At 42.1% G+C, this 22,500-nt stretch overlaps 1 protein-coding gene across 8 annotated transcripts in view; it reads left to right on the top strand.

Moving 5' to 3' along the window:
* The window catches only part of LOC147029421 (uncharacterized), a 112,125-nt gene that overhangs the window by 29,326 nt on the left and 60,299 nt on the right, over positions 1–22,500 (top strand). For 3 of the 8 annotated variants that reach the window (XM_085872462.1, XM_085872468.1, XM_085872466.1), the window contains exons 2-3: positions 8,716–9,635; positions 18,769–18,871. In XM_085872462.1, coding sequence (XP_085728588.1) covers positions 9,546–9,635; positions 18,769–18,871 — 193 coding nt within the window. In that variant the 5' untranslated portion in view covers positions 8,716–9,545. The remainder of the gene's footprint in view (positions 1–8,715; positions 9,636–18,768; positions 18,872–22,500) is intronic. The other 5 variants (XM_085872461.1, XM_085872463.1, XM_085872467.1 and 2 more) reach the window with 4 other exon arrangements.

Here is a 22,500-nt window from a genome sequence, read left to right as displayed (position 1 = left end):
TCTTCCTTCGGCTGCTCCCGTTAGGGGTCGCCACAGCGGATCATCTGTATGATCCGCATAGTGATTTGTCACATGTTTTACGCCGGATGCCCGTCCTGACGCAACCCTGGTCGTCTCTTACGACACAGGGATATGGTACACCTATTTTAACCGGGGTATACACCAGCCCAGTACACTGGTACTCACTTCGCCGACCTCGGAAGGATGACAGGCTGAGTCAACCCCCTGGTGTATTAATTCAGTGGCCCAACAGGGCTTGAACTCAGGACCTTTTGGATCCCAAGCCGCTGCCCAAACCACTGCGCCAACACCAGGCATATATATATATATATATATATATATATATATATATATATATATATATATATATATATATATATATATATATATATATATATATATATATATATATATATGTATATGTATATGTATATGTATATGTATATATATATATATATATATATATATATATATATATATATATATATATATATATATATATATATATATATATATATATGTGTGTGTGTGTTACGGAAATGGCCCTGAGCAGGCTACTAAATATAGGATTAGCACAGATCCCCCTTTAAATGCATGTTTGGTAAAATGGACGTTACATGTGTGTCGGGAGTGTAAGAGGCTGTTTATTGTTTGTGCTGTGGTGGTGGATTGAGAGCTCCCTCTTCTTCCTTCGCCTCTCCGGACGATGGGCCCCACCCAGTCGGCTGAGGGGGAGTGGCCTGGAGAGGGAGGTGGAGCTAAGGGGAGGAGTTTGTCGGCTTCGTAAAGGGGGAGGAGCGAGTGGCTGTGAGTGAACGAACGAGGACCTCGTGGAATGGTTCAGTTTGGGGAAACAGTCAGTTTTCGAGGTGTGCTTGGGTTTTGAGGCAAAAAGGAAAGGAAATCTGTGGTGAAACTGAGCGCCGAGGTGGCGCCGATTGGCTGTACATGGGACAGCTGTGTCTGTTTTTCGTGAGGAACGAGCCAAAAGGAATGTAGGGAAGGCACCAGAGAAGGCACCAGACTGGATGAGCAGTGGCATGGAAGCGAGCGAACGAAGGAGAGACAGTGTTTATTCGGCAGAGAGAGAAACTAAACCTGTGCACGTCGAGTCGGCCTTTTTGGCGGTGGGAGAGGCGGCCTGCACGTTGAGTCGGTGATCGACTCTTATGAGGAGGTGATCGACAGGTTCAACCTGCGTCTAACCACGGAGCCTCCGTCCTTATTCACCTCACGGCTCGACACGTTTGCCAATCCGCTTGCCAGAGCCCGGCACCCCGATTTGGCCTCGTCTGGTGAACAGGCCAGGCCTGGATTTGTATGCTGGACCTTGAGAGAGATCAGCTGAAACCCATCGTCGATCTGACGGTCTTGTGCCGTCGACATTGCGCGGGGCCAGAACGCGCTGAGGAGGGCGTGCGCACGTGGTGCCTTGAGAAGAAAGAGTACGGCGCCGCCATCTTGCCACGTGGCGTGTTCGAGCTGGGGGCTCGAATCCGTGGACATCCGCTTGTTACGAGCGACATTCATGCTTTTGACACTTTGCTCTCGTCCAGGAAACATCACCAAGTACTCTGTCTTGCTTGCATGCTGTCTGTCTGTCTGTCTTGTCTGCACGTTGCTTAAGGGATATCTCGGTAGGGACCCCCTCGAAACCTGTAATCCGTAGTCCCCTAGTTAAGAACAGGTTAGAGATTGTTAATAAAAACATTGTCGTGAATTTTGCTCGTGTTGTGTTCCCCGATGCTCCCCAATAAATCTGGTTGGTTCGTATGAAGTTGCCGCTATGGATCAATTTGTGTCGCGTCGAGGAACGATCCGTTCGATTGGTATATAAAACCAAAATGGTTACAGACTGGCAGAAAACGCTTGGCATCTGGCAAAACCAGTCTGTAACCGGGGTTCTATTTCCGCAACTGGTAAGGTCCAGGATGACGTTGGTATCGCGATTGAAGATGCGTGACCCGAGGCCTGTGCCGAGCCAGCCGGCGTTATAAACCCCGGAGATGGCGGTGGTGAGGGTGGTGCCAAGAGTCGGGTGAGAATCCTGCCACCGCTGAATCCTTAACTATATATATATATATATATATATATATATATATATATATATATATATATATATATATATATATATATATATATATACATACATACATATACATAATGTATATTGTTGTGGAATTTGGGGAGGGGGGGAAAGCTACCTCGGGTTCCCACCATACTCTCCGGAATCGCAGGCCATCTCACACGGATAAATCTGTAACGTGGTGGTCACGAATCGACCCTGAACGCCAATAACTCTACCACATGACTTTCGGTCCTCTGTCTAATGGAAACCGGTTCCCTCATGGTCACGTGATCTAATTACCAGGGGTTAGGGTTAGGCTTCGCGATCCGCCTTTTTGTAAGCCCCGGGAGAAGGGTGGGGATGACGACCCGAAGCGATGCGCCGTCACCCAAATCATGCTACCCAATTGGGTCCCGGCGCCACCCTGCCAGGCTCCTGGTACCGGAAGCGATCTCATTCGCACATCCGGCGCGACGACACGGCCCTGAGCCGTGTTCTGGCAACTGGACGATGGTCGTGTCGGTCCTGCATGCCCATTCAGTGCATCCCCGGCGAGATGTGGTTGGTGCTGTTAACGTGCTTGGACCGTCCCCACGCCATGCGGTCTGAGTGGCCTGGGCCTCGCACCATGCCCCTGTTTGGTGGCTAATTCTATCGATGCCGTGGTGGGTGGAGGTACGGGATGCATTTCCCATGTGTGGGAGATGATTTTGGTCGAGATGGTGAGTTTTTGGTGAGCAAAGGTTGAGCAAGGTGAGATGCCGTTGTAAATTGGCGCGCATATCTGAATGAAAGGGCGCGCCATGCACGCCCTTTATAGTGTTGGTGGTGAGTCTCTCACAGGTGGCTGCCTGGGTGTGGTGCCTGCTTCAATTTGTTTCATGGATAAAAGGAAAGGGTTGAAATGGCAACCAGGATTGAAAAGAAGATAGAGATGTTATTATATTAGACCTAGCTATTAGACGCACGCAACGCACTTTGTCCCGGTAACCTACTCGACATGAGGGGAAGGTCTGACTGCATGAAGACAAACAAAATAACTGCCTGGGGATAACTCCCCACCCCACCCCTTTCTACACTGCACTAAAGAGAAAACAGAAGGCTACTTTAACTTTTTGTTGTGTTGCCTTTCTCAATGGTTGTTGCATTTTGGATCACTTTGCACCAGGAACTTATTTTGCAAGAAATCAATTGGCACCATTTGCAATATTTGAAAATAACAGGGTTTTCGAACACCCTCTGACATGCATGAAGATCCGTGATTGCCAGACCCGGTGGTATCATGGTTAGAGCTTTCCCTCAAAGTTTTTGAGGTGGGCGGTTCAATCCGGACCCTGGCCGAGTCGACCCAAAGCTTTAAAATGGTATGTGCTGGCTGCTTCCTTGATCGATTATGCTTACCATCTACAGGATGGAGCGTGGGCACATCCAATGTGGGACAGTGAGGGGAGTTGGTGGGTAGGGGAGGGGGTGTGCTCCTTCAAATGTCATGCTCACCGTGGAGATAAAATTCCTGCCACGATGTTGTGTTGGTTGCACCCAGAGTGCACCAGGAAGTTACTTCACCCAAGGCCTGTGTTTGTCTTGTTGTGTTAAAAGTGAAATCCTGTGTTGTCTGATGTCTCTAACCGCATGTACGTATGTGATTTGTGTGCAACAGCTCTTCCATGAGCATAATATCCTGAAAAAGAAAAGCTTTAAAGTAGCTTTTCTGCCCTTCTTCAAAGATTGAATATCAAACCACACATTTAAAGTGCAATTGAGCCCAGCAATATCTTCTGATTTGATCGGATATTTGAATATATTTTATCCTGACGCGCACAAAAGATTTTCAGCAATGCATCAAGTGGAACAGAAACTTTGACAAAAGTTGCTGCGTAATGCCATACATTGGCGTGTGTTTGTGGAAGTGACATGTCAGAACCGGTAGACTGTTACTGAGCCGGCATAACGATGGATCTTTCTGCTGGAATCTAACCGTATTCTGTCGAACTGGAATACAGTGAAGTACAGATTTAAATAATGTTCAAACTATATCGACTTCGGAAGAACAACGTTTCAGTGGTGGTGGCGTTGTGGAGGAGGTTTGCAGGGAAGTCTTTGACTGATGTGAATGCGGATATTGTGAAGAAATGCCAACAGCAGGGGGAACGCGTGTGTTGCCAGGACAGTGATTTACTGCACTCCAGATTGAATGAGAAATGACTGTTCTTGTGTCATGCTAGTTCCCTGGGTCAACAATATGGTGAACCCAGACATTTTTTGAAGTTGCTCTTTCCATTAATTTATTGATGTGGAGGGGGTTGTGCGAGTTGGTGCCTCATTATTTGTAGTAACGGGTATTGTTCCCTTTTTTATTTCCATGGCTTTATGTTGAAAATGGTTGGATAAGAGTCTTCCACCAATGTTTTCCTTTTCACCTTGTATCCGAATAGATCGGCCTGTCTTTGCTGCTCTGTTTGAAAACACCGAGGCTCAAAGTGGTCTTTGTCAACGATTTTGTGCCTCCCAGAAGAAAATTTGTCAACAGTCTTACCAGTTCCAAAATTGTGAAGCCACTTCATTGCAAACTCTCGTTTTGGATATTTATCCACATTTGGGATCTGGAAAAAGCTTTTACTGCACTTTCCTCTCTCACTGACACAGTGACAATGACAACCTGCCACCATGCTTTCTGTACTGGCATTGTGACATCACACTCTCACGATAGCCCAATGTTGGTGAATGGTGCATCTGGATTCACGACCTTTAGTGATCACTATGACTTAAAATATTGTAGTTGTAGTTGTAGTTTTTTTTTTTTTTTTTTTTTTTTAGTTCTTGCATAAGGCCATCAAAAGACTTGTGTTGGATGTCTTATCATTCGTGTTTATAAAACCCATTTTACACGGCACCTTGTCCTTCAAAAGGAGGATTAGACCATAAAGAAATTCCAATGAAACGAGCACGCATGTGGAAGCCCAGCTGTATATTTATAGATAATGTTTTCACATGACCTCAATGGGTTGGCCATCTTAGTCCCTCAATTTGGATATACTTCATTATTGTGCAATAAGCAGAACAAGGTCATCACTTAGCTAGAAGGGCACTCGGTAGAGCGCATACTTCTGTCCCACAATGCCTGATCCACGAGAACATATCGGGCCCATTACATTTTTGAAATATCATGCCATACAGTATTGCATCGTTTTTGGCTCAATCTTTCAATGGTGAAGAATCACTTTAAAAATTAAATAATTATTGTATCCACATCCGGATCTTCACCATTGAATCAATTCTTCCTTCTCACACACCCAACCTGTCCACAAAATTTCATCTGGATCCGTTCACAACTTTTTGAGATATCATGTACACAAACAAACAGACAGAAAAGGGTGAAAACAAGAACCTCCTTCACCTTCGGTGGTGGAGGTAATAAGAGACAGGGAGAGGGAGGGAGGGAGGGAGAGAGACAGAGACAAACATAGAAAGAAGAAGACACTGGAATTAGCAAGTAAGAGGGGGTGAGGAAGGGATAACCTGCGTAATAAAAGGCCGTGGGTCAGGATGTGTGATGGCACGAGGTGGCGGTGCATTGCCTGCTTGAAGCCCTGAAGGAAAAATTGAGACAACAGCCTATGGAAGGTGGTTTATAGATGGGAGAAGTGAGGAATAAGAGCTTAGGTGTGCAGTCAATCTGCCTGGATCTTGGAAGTTTACCCCGAAGAGGGTTACTGGGAGAATGTGTGCATCCTTGAGTTGCTGGGGAGGGTTGGAGGATTGAGAGAGTGGAGAGAGCAATGTTGGAGAATAAATGTTTGAAAAAATAAGCAGCGAGCCAACTGAAGTGCCTGTGATGTGAGAGCAATTCTTGTTGTTTAATATCTACATCCACTTGGCAGGATTTTATGGAAATTATACATCAGCTTTCTATTATGCAGCCATTCTACCCAGATCTCTTTTATTTCTACTTGTTTGTTCAATCTGGTGATGTGCTTTATTCTGCAACTCTGGATTCATGTCTTTCTGCAATTCAGACATGGATGTACATAAATGATCACAAACTCTTTGCTGATAAAGCTGACACGCTGGTCCCATATGGGAGAGGAAGGGAGGTTCTCCTTAAAATGTCCTGGGTTGTAATCAAAGTGTGCAATTTTTTTCATGATAGACGATACGTTGTTCGGTTTTCAAACGCATATAAACTCAGAAGTGGTGTTTATTGTACGAAAATCCACAAGTAGTTAAGTCCTTGGGAAAAAGTCACGAACGACCACCTTCCAATTTTTTTTTTTTGGGCCTGAGTTTTGCATAAAATGCCGTCAAAAGGACAGGTTGGCATTTTAAAATTAAAGACGACCAGGGATACCCAGTGTTGCCTGGTGCTAACGAATGATGTTGGCATTTTGGAGAAATCAATTTTATTTTTCTATATAATATAATTTTTTTTTGGTGGGAGCCGAAAACACTTCCTACACCTACTAAGGAATGGGGTCGGGAATCATTTAGTATTACCTTTCACATAGCTACAAAGTCTTGTGAATTATAGCGCAATTTAAAATAAATATTCAACTTTTTTTTGTTTCAAATTTTGCAAAAACAAATTATTTCCTAAAACACTCCCTGGCACTCACTGATGAACCTCTGAAAGTTTGATTAAGATATGTTTGGCCATCTCTGAGAAAAATGGTGACAGAGACGGACAAACATAGTTTCGATCTCTTGTAGTTTCGATTTCAAATATGCCTGCTGTTGGCTTAGTTGTTCGGGTGGTGGGCTTGGGATCCTCGAATCCTGAGTTCAAATCCCGCTCGGCTGTTGAATTAATACCAGGTGGGGTTGACTCGGCCTGTCATCCTTCTGAGGTCGGCAAAATGAGTGTCAGCTTGCTGGTATACTATGTCGGAGTGGCGACCTGTCCAGAATTGTGCCTAATGACCAAGGAGACTGCTTGGGCAGCACCGACGCTCTGCACAGAGTATGGTCCTGATGGATGGATGGATTTTAAATATTAATCATGACTATTTTCTTTCATCTGCGTGGGTTGTACTAATCAAAATGTACCTTTCTTTCATGATAGACGATGCATTGTTTACTTTTAAATGCACATAAACTTCGCAGTCCTCTTGATTATACGAAAGCTTTCTTTGGGTGGCCTATAGTTGACCACTGCCTCGATCGCTCCTCAAAAAAAGAAACGTGCATTTTTAGCTCGCCTGTTTGAAGAACAGAGAGCTATAGCGATACCCCCAGCGATACCCCCAGCGATACCCCCAGCGTGAGCGTCAGCGTGAGTGTGAAAATGTTAAAGTTTTTGGTGCAAGTTATTTCGAAGCTTGCCATTCATTTAATATATGTACTAGGATGCTGATATTTGGCATGGAGGTTCCTTTGGGGTATACTATTGGTGTAGTAAAGTTGAAATTAACAAATGATTTAAATTAAAAAAAAAATAATTACAATCTAAGATGGTGTCAAAGCCACCCAATGCTCACCTGTTTATACTAGACGCTTCCCATTCATTTAATATGTGTACTCATTTACTGATTACAATATACAAATACATATATTGCTTAAAAATTATTTGGATCAGACTTCACTGCAATGCTTTATAAAAAATATCATTAGACTAGTCTTTTAAAAACGATAAATTTATAAACAGGCGAGCATTGGGTGGCTTTGACACCAACTCTCTGGTTTATATCTCCTGTGCATGGGTTGTCATCAAAACGTACCTTTCGTTCCTCAAAACCTACGTTTATTTAATGACGGAAGACGTGTTGCTCAGTCTTCAAATGTACACCAGAGGCCTGAAGCCGAAGGCCCTTCACCTGAAGCCTGAGGCCTATAAGTGGTGACCAAAATGGCAGATGTATGATTTGTCAGCCAATCAGCCCAGACGCTGGGAGCCTATTTGCACCTTTTACCGACCCTAAATTTTAACGTCTGCAGTCGATTGAGCGACATGGCAGAATTCGCCTCCACATCGAGCCATTCAAACTGGTGACTCGAGTGGTTTGTTGCGCTCGATGGGAGAGAAGTTTAAGCTTAATGTTAACCCTCCCACCAAATCTGTCCTTTCGAGGACTGAGAAAACTGAACGGGTTTATTGATTTTTTTCCTTTCTCTAAATAACTCAAAGGAGACTAAATTCATGTGTATTTGATAAACAAGGAAGTGAGGACAGGGGAGCATGAGAACATTTTATACAACAATTCTGTTTGCAATGAAATACGCGCCCCGAGTATCGTACAAGTGGAAGGTCCTTCTCGAAATAAGCCTGATGAGACCCTCGGCACGTCACAGGAGGAAGATCAGAAGAAGTGACAGGAATGAAATATCCATTGCAGCACGCTCGGGCACCACCAAGTTCCGTCCGGGGATCATGGTTCCACAAACCTGCTGGAGGGCTGAGAGCGCACACCTGCAGTTGATATACTGCACAGTACTGCATACGCAGTTGCATTATAAATAAATTCTTAGTCAATCGAACATGGCCTATATGTAGGTGTGGGCAGTTGATTTTCTTTTTGAAAAGAAGAAAAAGTTTTGGAGTAAAAAATAAAAAAAATAAAAAAAAACGACTTCCATTCCATTGGTTGGGAATTTTTGGTGACTATCTGTGTTATTAAATTTGTGTGTGTGTGTGTGTGTTTGTGTGTTTGCAGGCCATGCATCACCATTTGTAGCATTTCCAATGAGTGAAGGCCAACGGGATCCTTACACCATGTGTGGATGGAAGGACTGGGCCGGTTCGGTTGAGAGGCGGCCCATGTTGTCTACAATTTGCTTCTGACTGCAAAGCAGAACCCAGAGGATCACCTGAGTTGGGTGGTGCGGTGCATCATTCTGGATTTGATGGTGTGAATGCAAATGAACCGGGATGAGCCACATTTCTTATCAGTTATATGTACGATGGAGATGGGCAGGAAGAGTAACTGGGAAATAACTGTGTTTTGTTGCAACTGTCTCGGACTGCAAATGGTGTCGAGAGCATATTAGAGAGTTCCCAGAGTACATTTCACATTGCCCATGCAGAAGATCCCTTGGAGTAGTTGATTTGAACAGCATGGCAGTTCATTGTTGCATGTTTAGTCATCATGTGGGAAATTTTTAACAATCTATGTATACTGTATTCGTTTTTTTTTGAATCTCAGACCACACTGACTCGCTCAAATTCTGCTGTGCTGTTGTCCTTGCTGACACAGCTGTTTCCTGTGGGCATTTCAGCAATTTTCAAAGGGCATTCCTGAGAAGATTAAAAATCTCTTTTGCAGGAAAATTCATACTTCGTACCCGCATTTCTTAATCTTGCCATTCTTTTATTTTTTCTCTTCCATTCCTTTTGTAAGGTTAAATTTAATGCTTGGTTCCGCTCTGGAAGGAAAAGTAAAATTGTAATCGGCTTGGTCTGAAATAGTACTTTGCTTTTCAGCCACTGCATGATGTATTTTTCCTTTGCATTGTCGTATCAAGCTCAATACCAAAGAGGCAAAAAATGAACCAGGAAAGGATAATGGGGAACTCGAGCACTTACGGCGAAGCAGATCAGCATGTGGAGCACTTCAGGAAGGAAGAGAAGGAAATGGTAAGTGATGTTACAAACAGTAGTTTAATGATAAATTTAGTTTGAACTGGACTCTTTCAATGTATATATGTATGTATATGTTCTATATATATATATATATATATATATATATATATATATATATATATATATATATATATATATATATATATATATATATATATATATATATATATATATATATATATATATATATATATACATATATGTATTGGATGTTGGGATGTTGTTGTTGGGTTTATTTTATTTAATTATTTAATTATTTTGACATGGTCCAGGTTTGTGGAAAAGCAATTGTACAGAACAAATCAGGCAGAACACAACAAAGCAAAGGGAGCAGTAGGATAAAGGGGAAATGCCAACACCAGGGTGCAGGAAGAAAGTAGATGGAGATGGACAAACAAGGGATGCAGGTAACAATGAGGGGTAAGGGAGAATGAAAAGAGTGGACAATATGGATACATCAGCCAAATTGTGTTCGACCAGTTTGTGATTTTCACTATTTCATTCCTCGTTTTTTCCCATCATTGAAATAAACTCCCACACTCTCTTCAACCCCGTTCTTCCCTCCAGGCCTTCAAAACAGCTGTTCACCACCACCTCTTATCATCCCCCATCCAAATCCTCGATATTTTCTACCCCCGATAATCCACCCAAGCCCACCTCCTTCAAATTCCCTACTTTCCTTCCTGAAAGTCCTTGTATTCCCTATGTTCCCCGCCCCATCCCTCTCCCTCCCACAGATCTAATGTCTCTGTTCCCCACTGTGTTGTCCTTCCCACTCCCGCCCATCTTGTCTCATGCCTCCCTCGCTGTGCGTTGTTTGTTTGCTCTCATACGAGCCTCGATAATGTATACCACAAAAAAATTTAAAAATGAAGAACCCTGCCTTTATCGGAAAAGTGGTGCAGGGATTTATTTTACAGTCCTAATATATTTTGTTTTACGTGTTCAACCATCCCGTCCCAATTTCAAGGACATAATGTGGGGATCACAGAAAAACTCCAAGATATTTGGCTTCATCTTCTACCTATTTTAACTTTGGTAGATGTACTGGTAGCACGAGCACTGTTCCAGGTAGATTGTTTTTAAGACAGGGAGCCCATAAGGCTTTACTCTTGTCCCAGTTGCAATTTAACGAGGAAGCCAAGAAAAAAATGACAAACACTCAAGTGCAGAGATATCATCATTGTTTACAACCACACAGATATCGTCTGCATGAGCTGATACAACTACCGAAGGATTCCCAAGGGACACAATCACTCCTGAAACATTTTTCCAAAATAAAATTAACAGATTCCATAACGAAAGAATAATAAACCAGAAACTGGCCGCCCTTGCCACACCCCTCTCTGAACCATATATCGGAAAGCTGAGCTCATGATTGATTTTAAATAAACAAAATATATTGTTGTACAATAAAGTCACATGGGCCATAAAATTCACATGGGCCCTAAAGACCACATGCTTCCAACACGTGATGCAAAAAGACGACATCAACACCATCAAAAGCCTTTTCCAAGTCGAGGAATATTATCCCAAAATCTTTTTCCATGCAATCACACTCCAGTAAGTCTCTGATCAAAAAAAATAATATCATCATTGGATCTGTTAAGGATGCAGTAATTCTGATCAGAATGGACCAGATCATCGATTACCATCTTCAACTGACTTACCAACACTTTCGATAAAATTTGGTAGTTCGTGCATAATGAGGAGACTGGTCACCAATTCCTCATGTGCCGTAGGTCTCCAGTCTTTGGAAGAAGAGGCGCCACCGCTCTTTTAAAGATTAGTGGCATTTCTTCATGCACCAAGGATGATTCCAGGACATTCAATAACTCAGGTCCCAGAAGGTCCCAAAAAGGCAAAAAAATTTCAGCACGTAGGCTGTCAATTTCAGGAGCTTCCCCAGAGTCCACTCCAGCTCGGGCAATGTCATTGGTGAGTCCAGGCCCAGGTGTTGAGGCTCAATTAGGGTTGAAAGGTTAGAGGTTGCAAGTTCCATAGATTTATCACAAACAGTTTGTTTTGCAAAAACTTTTGAAAAAGAAATCTCAAATGCACAACCATACATCTCCAGTGTTAACTTCCATGTTTCCCTTGAGTCGAGCACAGAAAAAAAGTTTTTTGGTGATTTGTTTACGATATCCATTTTCAAGAAAGATTTACTGGGGGTATCTAATATCTTTGTATTGTGTATCCTTGATCTGATAAACAGCCCTGCTGCTTTTTTTTCTTTCATCAATTCTCAATTGAGTCCTCTTTTCAACTAATAACCTGTGGCCTCTACTGTGACTATATTTTGCCAGTTTACTCTTCAACCATTATAACATCAGCTTCTAAACTAGCTTTTGTGAGATTTTTAACATTGGTTTCATTTGATTCAAAATGCTGATAAAACATTGTAATCTGAACTTTTGTGTTGTCCAATCATAACTCTATCGAAGAGAAAGAGGGCTTTTTTGAGAGTTGGATGGCCCAAAAAGCATGGAAGGCCTCTTTAAACAAACAAACAAACCATCTTCAAGAGGACTGGTGTTAAATTTCCAGTGTATTTGGTGTTAAACTTGTGAAAAAGGGAGTCAAACCGAAATATATGGAACTACATTGAATAAGAAAAGCACATGATTTGCAAAAAAGCTTATAAAGCCTCATCGAAGCAGGTAGGCCCCACAGATTTCGGCCTGCTCTCATTTTTTCTCTCTCGAAGACAAAAGGTGTAGAAAAACGAAAACAAAAGACCAAAAAAAAAATACCAATAGGATGGAGAAGGAAAGAGGGAGGGGGGGATAGGAGGGAGAAAACACACTGATGACTTTCCACAACACAGAGCAGCTGCACACAGCCACCAACGCCATTACACCATGCCCAAAAAATTGAAGCGCCCACCCGGGAGGAAAAGAAAAGGAAGGAAGAGAGAGAGTGTGTGTGCGTGCACATGCACACATGCCATTCTCTCTTCTCTCTGTGGCTTTGTTCCTTATGCATGGACACATGTTTTAAAAGTTATAAACTCCAAACTCAGGGTATAAATACAACTTTTTATGGAGGGTAATATCGGCTATTTGGCCGTGGCCTCACATGGGGGAGGGGGTCTTAAACTCTCTCGGTAAATTTGTACCATGGAGCGCCACCTGGTGGTGGTGGCAGAGGGTATTACAATTTCGGTTTTTACTTGGACAACGTTGAGGTTAAAGCACTCTTCGCATCAGTAAAGTTGTCTCCTTGCATTTCTCCCACACCCTAACAACGGAGTGTCCTGTCAAAGCCTGTGATCGTGAGAGACATTTTTAGTGGGAAGGAAAATCAGGATGAACGGGGGACAAAAGTGCGGGGGTGGGGGGAGTGGGACCTGAGGATAGGGACAGGAGTGGTTATAGTAACAGGCATTTTAGCAGAAATATTTGGTCAACCTCCCACAAATTGCAACAAAAGCAAACTCAACAGATTTTGATTCCTGGATATGTCGTCAGTGACAGGAAAAAAGTCCTAAGGGATCCACTGGGGGGGAAAGTCCTGAAATTGTGGAAATCCAATATGGCCGCCACCCAGCTTTGGGGAAAATGAGAAAATCGTAAAGATTGATATTTTAATATGTAAATATATGGTTTTTTACATTCTACTTGTTTCTAGTTATGGTCAGTATATTGATATACAAGAATAATTATAAAAAAGGTGAAATGTATTGAGGGTAAAATAAAAAATTATAGCTTTTTTGTCCAAAAATGTCAATTGTTTGTCCCGAAAAAAATATATATTTACCTGATACTGATTTTGGCTCCTGGACCAAAAAAAATAAGAAATGTTGAAGACACAAGATGAAATCAAGTCTATTGCAATACAATATAATTATGTAAATCATTGAAAGATGACAAAATTCACAATTCCACTCGGGGCAATCACATCTGCCTGACGAAGGTTTCGAAATGAAAATGAAAATTCGCATTAAACTCAGAAACTACATCCATTATAAACTTACTATACATGTTGAGAAAAATCAAGCATATTAAAGTTAGAACTCGACAATGTCGTCATCAACCTCATCATTGTCACATGGAGTGTTTGTGCAGCCAGAGCCCCTGCAGTTTCCAGAAGCTGGAGTGCACTCAATGTTGTGCTTCTTGCATGTGCATCTCATGGTGCTACATTCAGCCTGGCAGTTGCACCTAATGACACGTAACATCTTTTCACGAGCTGGAGCTATTGATGTCTGAAGTGGCACAAAACCCTCGTCACACTTCTGCCAATCCCAGTCTGTGGAAGAAGTATGCAAGTCTGACGTCTTGAAACAAATTAAAGACCACCTTCAGAAGCATGCCGAGTCTGCAAAGATATCTTCTAGAACTTCAGCGCTCTGGGTTCAGTATATGGACATGCAAGACATTCTACGCAAATACATCGGGGCAGAGCACACTGGGAACTGGGCACTACATGTACAGGCCATCCAGGAAATGCTGCCTTACCTGGCAGCCTCGGGCCACAACCTGTATGCCAAATCTGTGAGGGTGTATCTGCAGCAGATGTCCAACCTCAAAACTCAACATCCCAATGTCCAACAACGTTTTGATGAGGGGTTCCATGTGGTTCGACCAAGTGATCGCCTGTGGGCAGGTCTTTCATCTGACCTGATCATCGAACAAGTTCTGATGAGAAGTTTGAAGACCAGCAGGGGGCTCACATGAGGGCGAGGAATGACAGAGCAACAACGGCTGGTATGGCTACTACCAATGCCTGCCTGTGCAGAAATAAACCAGGCAATGCAGGAGCTCACAGGTGTGAACTACAACACTGGAGAGCAGAAGAAGGACATGACCAAGGCAAGACAATCTCGTGACTAGAAGGACACACTATCAGCTCTTCAGTATTTCCAGGAACGGAATCCGTTCAGTCGTGATCCACGTCTGAGGAACATTGCCACTGGAGTTCATGCACACCCCACCGTCAACGTCTCTGCAGCACATGCTGTAGGAGCTAAAATATTGAAATATATGGATGGGAAAACACCTGCCGAGTACACATTTAAGAGGAAAGACCAAGTTGTCACCCTCTGTGTGAAGTCATCTGTCAAGATTGATGGAGAGCAAGTCCAGGTTGACCCACAACTCATCTTCCAGAGACTGATCACTGTTGCACAGACAGCAGAAGAACTGGAGTCGGCCTTCAAATATGAACTGTGTAGCTATCCACCAGCCCTCTTTTATTCCTCTCTTCAGCTCCGAGAAGCACACAAGCCAGTCTTTGCTGATGCCATCTGGGATCTTCTTGGATCCGATTTCCCAGCCGATATCCCCAATGATGGGCAACAGTATGTTTTGGATGGCGGGGCACTTGTTCAACGCATTCCATGGTCTCGTGGATCTACATACAGAGACATATGCCACCAATACACTGATTATGTAACGAATAAGTACGGAGATGCCATAGTCGTGTTTGATGGTTATGAGAGTACCAACACGAAGGACATGACATGCCAGAGACGGTCTAAAGGGAATGCTGGCACTACTGTGACATTTACAGCTGACATGCGTCTCACAATGAAGAAGGAACAGTTTCTTGCCAATAGGCAGAATAAACAGCGATTCATTTTTATGTTGAGTGAAGAGCTTCAGAAGAAGAACTGTGAGACACACCATGCCTCAGGGGATGCTGATCTCCTGATTGTACCGAAGGCTGTGCAGTCTGCTACTGTCACCAACACTGTGTTAGTTGGTGATGACACAGACCTCCTCGTCCTCCTATACTACCATGCAAGCTTAGAATCCCATGACCTCTTCTTTTGTCCTGAGCCAAAGAAGAACACGAAGAAGCCTCGCATCTGGTACATCAAGGCTACAAAGAAAATGATTGGTACAGACATATGCAAGCACATACTGTTTCTACATGCAGTTCTTGGGTGCGACATGACATCTCGTCTTCATGGGATTTGAAAGGGAGCTTCCCTCAAAAAGTTCAAAGCAAACAACACATTCCATAAGCAGGCCAAGGTTTTTGATACATATCCAGTTTCCGTATGTGATGTGGCAGATGCAGGAGAAAAAACATTGGTGATAATCTACAACGGAACGTCAACTGACACCCTGGACACCCTCCGGTATCAGCGGTACTGGGACATGGTGGCTTGGAGCTCCTTGCACGTGCAACCACAGACGTTACCACCAACCTCAGAAGCAGCAAAGTATCACAGCCTGCACGTGTATCTGCAAGTCCAAGAATTGAAGGGATGTGCAGATGAACTTCTTCTGACAGACTGGGGTTGGCAGAAGTGTGACGTAACGAGGGTTTTGTGCCACTTCAGACATCAATAGCTCCAGCTCGTGAAAAGATGTTATGTGTCATTAGGTGCAACTGCCAGGCTGAATGTAGCACCATGAGATGCACATGCAAGAAGCACAACATTGAGTGCACTCCAGCTTCTGGAAACTGCAGGGGCTCTGGCTGCACAAACACTCCATGTGACAATGATGAGGTTGATGACGACATTGTCGAGTTCTAACTTTAATGCGCTTGATTTTTCTCACCATGTATAGTAAGTTTATAATGGATGTAGTTTCTGAGTTTAATGCGAATTTTCATTTTCATTTCAAAACCTTCGTTCGGCAGATGTGATTGCCCCGAGTGGAATTGTGAATTTTGTCATGTTTCAATGATTTACATAATTATATTGTATTGCTATAGACTTGATATAATCTTCTTCAACATTTCTTCTTTTTTTTTTGGTCCAGGAGCCAAAATCAGTATCAGGTAAATATTTTTTTGTCGGGACAAAAAATTGACATTTTTGGACAAAAAAAGCTATAATTTTTTTCTTTTACCCTCAATGCATTTCACTTTTTTTTTATCATTATTCTTGTATATCAATATACTGACCATAACTAGAAACAATTAGAATGCAGAAAAACATATATTTACATATTAAAATATCAATCTTTACAATTTCCTCATTTCCCTGAAGCTGGGTGGCGGCCATATTGGATTTCCATGATTTCAGGACTTTCCACCCGAAGGATCCCTTCGGACTTTTTTTTCTGTCACTGAGGACATATCCAGGAATCAAAATCTGTTGACTTTGCTTTTGTTGCCATTTGTGGGAGGTCATCCGACATTTTGACTGTACTATGAAAGCACTATTTTGCATGGGTAAATTTGTCTTCCTTTGGTTCTCCTTCTTGCCCAAAATTTTGGCCAAACCTGACGACTAATTGGCTTGTCAGCTAAGCAATGGGTGCACTCTGGTCGTATATCATTAGATAATTTGTATACAAGTGTGAATCGTACATGAATGCTAACTCCTGTACTTGGGGTTGTATTTTTATTACCCCATGCACACAAAGCAAAGAGTGGGGTTAAGCAATTTGTTCATGTCTGTCTGTCTAATCTGTTTGTTTATGATCGAGGATCATCTTGTTTAAATTGAATGTTATATTTTGAGCACAAATTGGAATGTTAATCGGTGGATGAGTTTTCTCTTTTACAAAATTATGGCTTTGTATTTGTCCCAATCGCACATGCGCAGAGAGGGGTGAGATATTTTTACTCTATCTGCCTGCTTGGGAGTCTAACAATATTGAAGATCATTCCAAACAGGAAACTTACTTTTTTTAATGGATGCCATAAAGGACACAACCAACAGGCACGAATAACTAATGTAAAGTGTTAGAGTGGTGTCATGTCATGGACTCCGGGTAAAACGGCAGTAAAAGCGAGAATTCGTTTATTTATACGCCTTTAAACCTTTATATAAATTGAATTATATACTTGAACACTCGACTCAAATTGCCTTCATAATACTTCCAAGAACCATGTTACATATTGATGTACAGTTTCACATGAGAGGGCGTGGCATGTGAGAGGTTTGGGGTGGAGAAGATGCTGATTGACGCTGCATTCGATGGTGATCAATAAAGCCTACATCTAAACTGCGAATCAATATCGTGTTATTACAGTGTATAAAGTTGATGTATACAAGACTGCTTCAGTTTCACTAAACTTCCGGATTTTTTTTTTTTTTAACGATCTGCAGCGATGCAGGGTGTGACATATCTATTTCTGTAAGAAAACAAGACTAAACAAAGTAAATCAACGTTTTTAGTAGACTAACGTGAAGTACAGGTATGGGAGATTGTGTGATGTCATTCACGTCAGCATACACAACCCAGCTCTACTTCTTAAAAATCACAACTTTAAAATGCCGTCCGTGACATTTGATGCACTCCCTGCATCAAACCAGTACATCATTCATTGCTGCTTTCAATGTGCCATTATCAATAACAGTGATGGCTTCAAAGATCCTCATCTTGAGTTCATCCACACATGTGGGACTTGTCTTGTAAATTTTCATAAATTTTTCTGACAAAGGCGAGAACGGTGATACGACACAGGGCATTTTCTGCATGGAAGTTCCCTCCTGAATGCTTGCTGACTTACAATAACAGAGGATAATTTAATATAGAGTTCTACAATTTGTAGTCCGCATTGGCATGTCGTAATGTTCCACCATTCAAAACTTCAGGACTTCACCTGCAATGTACAAAAATAAATAATTAATCAAACAGAGTTTAATATATATATATATATATATATATATATATATATATATATATATATATATATATATATATATATATGTATATATATATATATTTCAGTACATTGCAAATGTCGCATATAAATGTTACTCACTGTACTTGAATACTACATTGGGTGTCGTGTTCTATGAACTGTCTAGTTAGCTCACCTGGAGTGGAGTTCCAGGGAGCTTTGGGGATGGTGTGTCGTCCGTCCGTCCATCCACAAATACTTGCAACTTCTTCTCTGAAACTACACCCACAATTTCGATGAAACTTGACCACTACCTTTATCACCCATGATGTACTAAAGTTTGTTCATGACATAAAAAACAAAAATCCATCGGTATTTACTTTCTTCTCAATTACATATTTTGTGGGTCATCCATGCTTACCAGTGGCTCCTTGGTTATCTTATCCAGCCACGACCAGGTGAGCACCCAGGGGTATTGCCCCTATGTTTTTATATTGTTTCACTATTTCATTCTTGCCTAAACATTTCTTCCTGTGCTGTAACTGAATCGTTATTGTGTTCTTCATTGCATTCTCATATCTGCTCTGCACAGGTGTACACAATTGATTATTACAAACAAAATGCTGAAGAGTTGAAGGAAATGTTGCACCAAAGTAGGATGGAAAACAAACGACTACGCTTGCTCTTCGGTCAAGGTACGTTTTACCTGAGGTTTTTTTTGTCTGTTGTCGTCAACAGGTCGAAGGAAAGTGTACTTTCAAAATTGCCATTTCCCACAAGGAGGCTTAAGAACTTGTATATTTGTCCTCCACAACCCCTTCTTCCATGTGAGCTTTCCACGGATACACAATGACTTCCTTATCCAAACTTGAGGACTTGCAGTACCTCTACTCCTTTATCACTCTTTTCTCTCATTTGTGCAATCAACTTCCTGAGTGTGTCCTTTTGTGGCCTTTTTTATATGCAAAGTCAATGCTCATGGAAGAGCTACAACACAGAATGGATCAGGACACAACAGAACAAAAGGAATATTGCAAAGAGAGAGGAGGGGTATGAACAGCAGGGTTGAGGGACCAGCTGGAGGGAGATGGATGAATAGGGGATTTGGTGAAGAATGAGGGGAAGGAGAGGATGCAGAAATTGAACAAGATGGACACAGAAGCAAACTCTCAGGAAGGACAAACTGGAAATTTGGGGTGGGGGGGGGGGAGAGGGATAGTGGGGGGAGGGTGTTCATCGGGGTAGAAAATATGGTTTTTGATGGAGGATAATCTGAGAAGTTGGTGATCTGCTGTGTTTTCCTCCTGAAGACCAGGAGGAAGAATTAGATTGAAGAGAATGTGGAAGTTGTTTCCACAGGTAGGAGAAAAGAAGCGTGAGTAAGCGGAGGTGAGCAGTGTTTCCAGATTTTGGGAGTTTCACCAGAAGGGAGTTTCTGATGGACTATGTGGGCCCTACAGAAACCTGGGGTGAAAGGGGGGGGTGAGGGGGACAAAGCATGTTCATCGCAGAGGGTGCAATATCAGAAAGGAGGTGGTAGAACATAATAGAAACCACCAAACTGTTTGCGATGGAAAAGTAATAGGTCCAGAGACTCTGTTTCATTGTGGGAAATTCCAATGATCTTTAATGCCTTGGTTTCTACCGCATCAAACTGAGCAAGGTATGAGGCAAGGGCATTAGCCCAGAGGGGCCTTTTTCCTTATGCTTAAACAGTCCATCACTACCTCATTTTTATCCCAGTTCACACCTGTCATCTGTGCTGTTATCGCTGACCCTTTGTGATTCTGTAATTCATTTTTGTTTGTATTAGTGTTTTGTGTGGACGTGTGCTTGTTAAATTATCCCTTTCGATCTGCTGCCCTCTGTCATTCAGCTCTTCCATGAAGCATAATCTCTATTGACAATTTTTGAGAGTATTTATTAATTTTTCTTGAAGAATTTCTGTATTTTAAGCGAATTGGTAAATGAAGGGGAGGAGGAGGGATGGTGGGGGTTAAAGCACTTCCCTCGCTGCTGTGCATTTGCTTCTCTCACTGCTTTGTGTTTGCTTCCTGTTGCTGTTCAGCAGAAATTTTGTTTCTCTTAAAATTGGCCACTTGGCCAGGATTGGTTCTTGACCACTGAAACATCTGCAACTTGTCGTGAGTGTATCAACATTCTGTCAAGTGTACAAGCCAACCCGATCACCACCATACCTGGACTATTGTGCCTGAAAATTATTTGCTTCACTATTAAATAATTTCGCTGATGATTTGTATTTTTTACGTGTCACGCCAAGGATCATGTCATTTTTCAGGTGATGACTTGGTTCTTCAACTTGCAATCATGCAGCAGTGCGAGTGTCTTGACTGCTCATATTTACCCAATGAAAATGTATTGTCTCCACAAACTTATGTTTCCATGACATCAGAAAGGGGCATCAAATTGGCTCATCCATTAGTTTCCTGATGCTGTGCTTGGCAGGAAAATAGAGAAAGGTCCAACACGAATGCCATATACCTTATCAGGAAAGTTGTTTTCTTTCTCTTCAATGGTATTTTGAATGTCTTTTTATGCCTTGAGTTGATGTGTTGTGTTGAAATATCCACACAGTTGCTGATTTGTTTTAATGGCACACCCATGACATGTGGTTCATGCTGCTCAGCTCCAGATGTTTTGAAACCACTTGTTGAAAATATTGTAGATTAAATTATGTGAATGGTGCTTTTGTTTATTAATTTGGCTCCACTTCCACATTCAATGCATCTTTTTAGTGATTTTAACAGAATAATGCAACTGCATATACTCGTAATCTTCCTCTTTAGCCTCGTATTTCAAATTCATTACACGATCAAGTTTACACCCCCATCCCCTTCCACCTTTGCATGTGACATGTGAGTAACTTGGGAACATGAATTTGTTTTTTACTGTAAGACCGATTACACAGACAACGACCATAATCTGAGTAGCAGTGCAACATGGTGTCATGGGGTATTCATGAGGAGCAGGTCATTTTCTACTTGCAGTTTAGGCAGGTTTTTGGAATTTGTTCAGGACACTAACAATAATTTGCCAACTCTTTGTGAAATATACCATGGGAGTGTTCATGTTCAGGAGCTAATGCTAGCAAACTTGGACACCGAGCTTAACATCTATCCAAGGAACGAAGCACTCATTGATGCAACTCTTGAGCCATGTTAAGTGCCATTCTGACCATTTATATCTGGTTCAAGACTCAAACCCAGGTTACATGGCTTATGGACACGTGTGCATACATCCCAGCTCCTGACAGCCCGGTACAGCTCAAAAAAGAAAATTATTTGTACATGTGTATTGGTGTGCTCAAATCTAAAACCTATCAGTTTATGACCGAAACGAGAAAGTAACATGCCTTTTACGGGAGATGTCAATTTCCGATGCCAATTGTAAGTGTAGCTTTTGCAGTTGTCCTGCCCCCAAGCGGCTAAATCGGATGATGTCATCGGGAGATATTCAATAATTAACGTCACGTGATGGAATAATTGAAGGATCAAATTAATGAAGTTAATTTTTACATATTTGAAAGTGAATGAACTGTGTTCACTCTGTTTTTGGGTAACAAGGCAATGTTGGCTCCGATGTACAGATCTGGTATGAGCCTTTAATTGTCCGAAGGTTAAAGGACTTGCATTTGTATATAATTGTGATTAAACGCATTGTTTGCAGAGGTGACGAGCCACCATTTTGTCTGAATCTCGATATTCCCCAGCACTGAGAACACAATCGGCAAATTTGATTGGTCGAGATGGTATAAAATGGCATACTATTTTGTCCAAGTACTGCTAAACGGAAGGTTTTTGGAAGTGATGAGCTGATGTGTGTTCCACAGTGTTCAAGTACATCATTCAGTTGAAATATAATAAAGGTTTTAAAGGATGTAGAAAGAAGGATGTTGTTCTGCTGCTCTTGCACGTCCTCTCTCTCTCTCTCTGCCCTTTTCACCCTGTCATTTGTGCTCGGTCATCTTCCATTTGTTTGTAAATCTGCCAACATCACTGCACCACATTAAAAAAAGTGAAAAACGGATCCCCTTAACTACCAGCTTACTTCCAATCATCAGCAAGGTCATGGAATCCATCATCGCAGTCAATGTGAAATCATTCCTTTTCTCCAACAACCTCATCTCAGATCATCAACTTTGTTTCAGACCTGGTCACTCCACATTGGACATGCGGCTTCTATTCACCCAGCAACAGATGGAGGCCATCAATGTCAGACATGAGATCAAGGCCACATCTCTGGACATATCTCGTGCTTTTGATACTGTCTGGTATCCTGCCTTACTGTCCAAACTCTCTGCTAA

This window comes from Eptatretus burgeri, chromosome 3 (genome assembly GCF_056783735.1).
Source record: "Eptatretus burgeri isolate ZD-2024b chromosome 3, Ebu_testis_v1, whole genome shotgun sequence".
NCBI lineage: Eukaryota > Metazoa > Chordata > Myxini > Myxiniformes > Myxinidae > Eptatretus > Eptatretus burgeri.
The sequence above is the reverse complement of the archived record's forward strand: the minus strand, read 5'-3'. Positions and strand labels throughout refer to the sequence as shown.